General features: G+C 41.7%; 1 protein-coding gene across 1 annotated transcript; it reads right to left on the minus strand.

The window, feature by feature from the left end:
- Positions 1-2,179: 2,179 nt before the first annotated feature.
- LOC108529271 (ankyrin repeat domain-containing protein SOWAHC) lies at positions 2,180-4,278 on the minus strand (the record flags this gene model as incomplete). The annotated part of the gene is given in 4 exon segments (XM_017871461.1): positions 2,180-3,147; positions 3,383-4,040; positions 4,043-4,078; positions 4,081-4,278. Coding segments are annotated over 3 exon segments (815 nt in total), but the record flags the coding sequence as incomplete, so codon positions are not given.
- Positions 4,279-6,336: the final 2,058 nt, after the last annotated feature.

Raw genomic sequence — 6,336 nt, forward strand, 5'->3', positions numbered from 1 at the left:
GAAGAATGTAGAGGTAAGTAACTGAAAACGCTCCACTTACTGCACACAAGCCCATCATGACAAAGAATGCTAGAAGTAGCTTTCCTCAGAATAATTGAACATTTGAAATATGATTGTACCAGAAAAGTTAAAGCTTTTAATGTGAAAATCATGGTAAATGACATTTACCATGACATAAGTTAAATGACATTTTAACTTAATAGTAATAGTTAAGTATCTAGCAAATTACAGATTTTGAGCAATTAGTTACCCACATTTAACCAGGACCTTCAGTGAAAGTGTCTGCTCTCAACATTTGACCAGAACCTTCCAAGTCTGAAGTGTCTACTCTTTAGAGTTGCTTTAGCTTTACATATCTGTCAAACCAAAGATTCCTCAATGAGAAGTTATAGTTTATTCTGTACTAGATACACATAATATATATATAGATTTAGAACAAATGGATGCTTTTTACCTTCAGAGAAAGTATTTTCATTTATACAACATTAGATTTTTTTCACCCATGTGTAGGCATGAAAGTGTTTTCCAAATGCACATGGTCCACTTCTATAATTCTAAAGCAAAAATAGAGGCACACTAATGGATAATAATTTATAGTCGTATGCATTTTTTACCTATGTTTAAAGAAATTCAATTGCCATTTAGACAGAGATGTCATGAACTTGTAACACATTTCTATGACTTGGAAAATTAAAGGTCTAAAAATATCATAGCTCTGGGCAATTTGCAATGTGTGCATGGGTTCACTCACCCTATGGTCTGTGAACTCCCTTATCCTGCCAGCTTGGGGTAGTTTCAGCAAATATGAGACTCAAAAGACTAAGGAAGAAGGTCTTGTTTAAATTAGTTCTCCTAAAAGTTGATTCTAATCTTGCAACGAACAGTTTTAATATACTTGTGAGTTAAATTTTAAAGTAATTATAAAGCCATTTACTCTATCATAAATGAATGAAATGTAATTCAGAACCACACTTGAAACAAGTCTTTCGTTTTAATGAATGGTATCTTTCATTTATATACAAAGGAATTCAATTGCCAGCAGCATTTAAATATAGAAATAGTCTCATCTTTTCTCTAGTCCCTTTTATAAAGTAGTGCCATTTTTAAATAGGTGTATTTGTTACCCAGCTTTTCAGTAACTACACTATGGGTATCTAATAGATTCAAGAAAAGATTGGAAAATTGAAAAGATTTAGCATTTTAAACATTTGAAAAATGTTGCTACAAAGCATAGATTATGAATGCATTAGTAAAATAAATTCACACCTTATGTGAGAATCATTAAGTTGGTTTAATAATTATATCACAGAAGTATGGGCTCATTAATATCTACGCCAATTTATGCTAAATAAATGAGAAAGTTTCTGTAGGTAATTCAGCTCTAAGCACCATTAAATAGGGTTATGCCAAACAGAACCAATGGTTATGTAATACCCAGAATACAAACCTCAGTAAATTCACACATTTAGAATGACAACACAAGTGAGAGTTAGAATGAGAGGCAATATTTTATTTAAAAGTACCATAGGCTGCTAAGAGTATTCTTTTCTTTAGATAAAAATTTGTGTGGTTGTTAATAATGTACCTTAACACTGGTCCTCCTTGACAGCGGTGTTAGAGATGGTTAGGTGGAACCTATATTACGGAAGTCCGAGTTGCCCATTTCTTTAGTTCAGTGATTAAAATTGAAATTGCTTTTACAGAACAATTGAACTGCTGCTTTCAATGTAAATAGAATACCAACAGGATTTCTATTGTATTCCCATTATTCTCTAATTAGTATTTTTGCATTTCAACTCTGACCTTACCTTGAGTAGTTCCTTTATTTTTATTTTCAAACATTTTTGTGAGTATATAATAGGCATATATATTTACCGGGTGCATGAGATATTTTGATGCAGGCACACAGTGTGAACTCATCACATCATGGAGAGCAGGGTATCCATCCCTTTAAGCACATATCCTTTGTGTTATAATCCAATTACTTTTTTTAGTTGTTTTTAAATGTACAATTATTGACTAGAGTCCCCCTGTTGTGCTATCAAATAGTATGTCTTATTCATTCCTTCTGACTATTTTGTACCCATTACCCATCCCCTGCCTTCCGCCCCCAACCCCCTGTTGCCTACTATGTCCATGAGTTCAATTGTTTTGAGCTTTTAGATCCCACAAGTAAGTGAGAATATGCAATGTCAGCCTTTCTGTGCCTGGCTTATTTCCCTTAACAGAATGATCTCCAGTTCCTTCCATGTTGTTGCAAATGACTGGATCTCATTCTTTTTTATGGCTGAATAATACTCCACTGTGTGTATCTACCACATTTTCTTTAATACATTAATTTGTTGATGGACACTTAGGTTGCTTCCAGATCTTAGCTATTGTTAACAGTGGTGCAACCAACATGGAAGTGCAGATATTTCTTAGATATAGTCATTTCCTATTTTGGGGGTAGATACCCAGCAGTGGGATTGCTGGATCATGTGGTACCTCTATTTTCAGTGTTTAGAGGAGCCTCCAAACTGCTCTCCCCCGTGGCTGTACCAGTAGTACCTTAAAATGCAAATGCAATTGGTAAAAAAAAAAACAAGGCAGCATGTAGTATTTGCACTTACAAATACTACCAGTTTCATAACAATCTGCATTTTTTTTTTTTTTTTGCCCTTGGAAGAGTAACCACTTAATAAAACAGATACATAAAAGCGCAATATTCCTTCCTTTGCATGGCATCCAGGAATGGTGAAAGCAAAGAAACAGTCATCCCTTCTCTTCCCCCCACTTCTAGTCTCCCGAAATAGGGACGCCAGGTCAGACAGGTGGAGGAGAGAAATGGGGCACAGGGTAAGATATGATGAATCTCTTAAAAAGAAATCCACTTTCCCCAGAATGCTAGCCTGATGGGAACTCCGCCCCATCCATTCCAACCTAGTAAGGATAATTTAGTTTGTATTTTCTGGTCTCACTTCCTTACATCTAGTGTTCTTTTTTTCGTTTCTGTTATTAAATTTCAGAAGACAAACCTTAACATTTTCTAAAAGAAATTATTTTTACCTAAATACATTAGACTTTGGTCTTAATTTGAAGGAATAGGATAAGTGGCCTTTAGGAGAGCGTTCCTCCTCCTCCTCTTCCAGTGGCTGCTCTGGGTCCCTGAAAGAGGGTGTGATGTGAACCATCTGGGTTGTGAAGTGGATTTTGTTGAGCCTGTGTTTTTTAAGTCCATTAGTCCTGCCCGAGGCTGTGTGCCCTGGAATCCTTGGTTCCACCTCTGGACCACCTTCAGCCAAGTGGTGAGGGTGAAGAGGGTCCCCCCATCCTCCAGGATGTGTGAGAGTTTGTAGGTGATGAGATGGAGGGGGCACCTTTCAAATCTTCCAGCACTCACCCCCGCTGCTGGCGGTGCTCTCCCCGTCGTCCTCGTCCAGGACTCCCACCAGGTTCTCGGATCTCCTCTGTGATGCTCTAACTCACATACCGGGAGGCCCTTTTCCCAATGTAGTCCCTAATGTCATATCGGCGTCCTAGGTCCCCACTAGCAGCTTCACCATCTCCAAGGTACATGGCTGCCAAGTGCAGGGCGGTGCAGCCCTGCTGGTCCGGGCCTTGCTGCTCCCAGGCAGCGGAGCCTCCTTGGGGAAGTTGACTAGCATGGCCAGAAGCTCCCGCCTGCGGTGCCAGGCGCCCGCGCAGGCAGGTGCGGTGGTGATGAAGCCCAGCGTGGCCAGCAGGCCGGCTGGCACAGGAGCAACCCTCTAAGCTGTCCACTCCCCATCGAAGGCCGAGAGCAGCCAGCCGTGCTCCCGGGTCCAGCTAACCCAGCGCTGCAGCTCTCCTACTCCGCAGACGGGGAAGCCAGCGCTGGGCCGCCGGAGTCACTGGCCTCTGGCGTGTCCTCGGAGGAGCTCCCAGGCTGCTGCCTGCAGGACTCACGCTCCTCTTCAGGTGCGGGGCGCTGCCCCTTCTCCAGTCGCGCAATCTCTGGCGGAACGGCCTCGGGGCGGTGGCTCTGGAGGAGCTGCCCCTGTCCGCCTCCCGGCAGCCGCGGGCGGGGGCTCCAGGTCCTCGCTGGTCCCAGGTCCCCGTCTGGGGTAGGGGCTGGTGGAGCCGGCGAGCTCCTCCCGCGTCCCCGCCGCTCAGGGCGGCCGGTGCGGGGACTGGGCTGCCCCTCGCCCAGCTGGGCCGTTCCCGTGGAGCGCCTCGGGGAGCGCTGTTTCAGGGAGGGCACGGCGGCTCCTGCGCTCCGTGGTCCCCTGGACGCGGGACAGGTCCCAGGGGCGCGGCCTCAGGCAGAGGCCCCGCCAGAACCTCTTCCCGAGACGCAGGGACTCGGCGCCAACGGCTGGGTCGGTGCAGTGGCCACAGCGTCCACCCGGAGATACATTTAAACAGTTTTATTTTCCTGTTTATTCTTTTTATTTTTTTCATCCCAGAAACCATTACTACTATGCAAAAAAGTAAAAATATCTAGTTTAAATAATAATTTGATACGGCCAGGTGGGGATGAGTGCACACGTGTGTGTACACACACACACAGGCTCTGAATGGAATATTTTGGCGGAGCAGAGGGATAAGGCTTTTATTTTGTTGGTGTGTTGCGTTAGAATCTCCCTCCTCACAATTAAATAATTTAAATCAGGAGTTTTGTTAAAGCTAATTTGTACAACTAGGCAACATCTTTTCCCCGTATATTTATACATATACACTCATCTCTAATATTTGCACTTATTACTTCATCAAAAGAGCTTGGAAAAGGGTCCTAAGTCCTTGGCTAGGTTAAGGCAAACATCTATATTTTAAAGTAATAAAAACATTTGCTATGGACAGAGACATACAAGACACTGTGGGTGAAGCTGATGGATGTTCCATTGAAGGAAATGACATGGGGTTTTCTAAGGGAAAGCCCAGCTATAAGGAGAGGGGAGGTCCCTGGAGGGAACTGTAGTCAGCATTAGGATCCAAGTGTCAAACAACCAAAAACAAGTAAAAAATGGCAGTAGCATGTTTTCACCTGTTAGTAATAACCCTGAATATCAATGAATTAAATTAAATTAAGTAAGAGTGGCTGAATGGATTAAAAGACAGGACCCAATTATATACTGCCTACAAGAAACTCAGCTCACCTATGAAGACTTACATAGACAAAGTGAAGGGATGACGAAAGATATCCCACACAAATGGAAACAGAAAAGCAGGAGTAGCTATACTTAGATAAAATAGAATTTAAGTCAAAAAAAGAAAAAATGAAGATAAGTATATAATCAGAAAGAAATAAACAGTGGCCTAACAAATAAAAGTGCATATGCAACCAACACTCAAGCACCTAAATACAGAAGCAAATATTAACAGACCTTAAAGGACAAATGGACTGCAATATGATAATAGAGAACCTCCACACTCCCCTATAAGCAACACCCCACTATCATCAATGAACAGATCATCCAGGCAACAAAATATGATCAGTTAAACTTTATACGAATGGACCCAATAGACATTTACACAGCTTTCCATTCCACAACTGCACAATGCACATTCTACTGAGTAGCACATGGATTATTCTCCAGGACAGACTATGTGTTAGGCCAAAAAACAAGTCGCAACACATCTTTAAAAACTGAATTCATGTCAAGTATCTTTTCTGACCACAGTGGAAGAGTATTATAAATCAGTAACAGGAGGAACTTTAAAAACTATACAAATATACAGAAATTAAAATACAAGCTCATGAACAACCAATAAATAAAAAAAGAAAAAGGAAATTAAATATTTATTGAAACAAATGAGAATAGAAACACAACATAACATACCCTGTGGGATGCAGCAAAGGCAGCTGTAACAGGAAAAACGCATACCTATAAAAGCCTACAGATCAGAAAAGTAGAAAGATCTCAAATAGCCAACCTGACAATACAGCTCCAGTAATGAGAACAACAAGAAAAATCAAATGCTACAATGAGTAGAAAAAATATCTTACAGATTAAAGGAGAAATTGTAAAATAGAAACAAAACTACAAAAGTCAAAGAACAAAGAGCTGGGGTGTTTTAGAAAACTCAAAATTGAAAAGCTTTAACTAGACTAAGGATTAGAAAAAAATCATAGATGAAAAAGGAGACACTACAGTCGACCTTAACAGTTAGGGTTCGGGTGTGGGTCAGGGTCAGGGTTCGGGTTCAGGTGTGGGTCAGGGTCAGGGTCACCGTCAGGGTCAGGGTCAGGGTTTAGGGTTCGGGTACGGGTTCGGGTACAGGTTTGGGTTCAGGTTAGGGTATGGGTTAGAGTTCAGGTTCGTGTTTGGGTTAGGGTTAGGGTTAGGGTTAGGGTTAGGGTTAGGGTTAGGGTCA

Source organism: Rhinopithecus bieti, unplaced genomic scaffold (genome assembly GCF_001698545.2).
Source record: "Rhinopithecus bieti isolate Rb0 unplaced genomic scaffold, ASM169854v2 scaffold_6063, whole genome shotgun sequence".
NCBI lineage: Eukaryota > Metazoa > Chordata > Mammalia > Primates > Cercopithecidae > Rhinopithecus > Rhinopithecus bieti.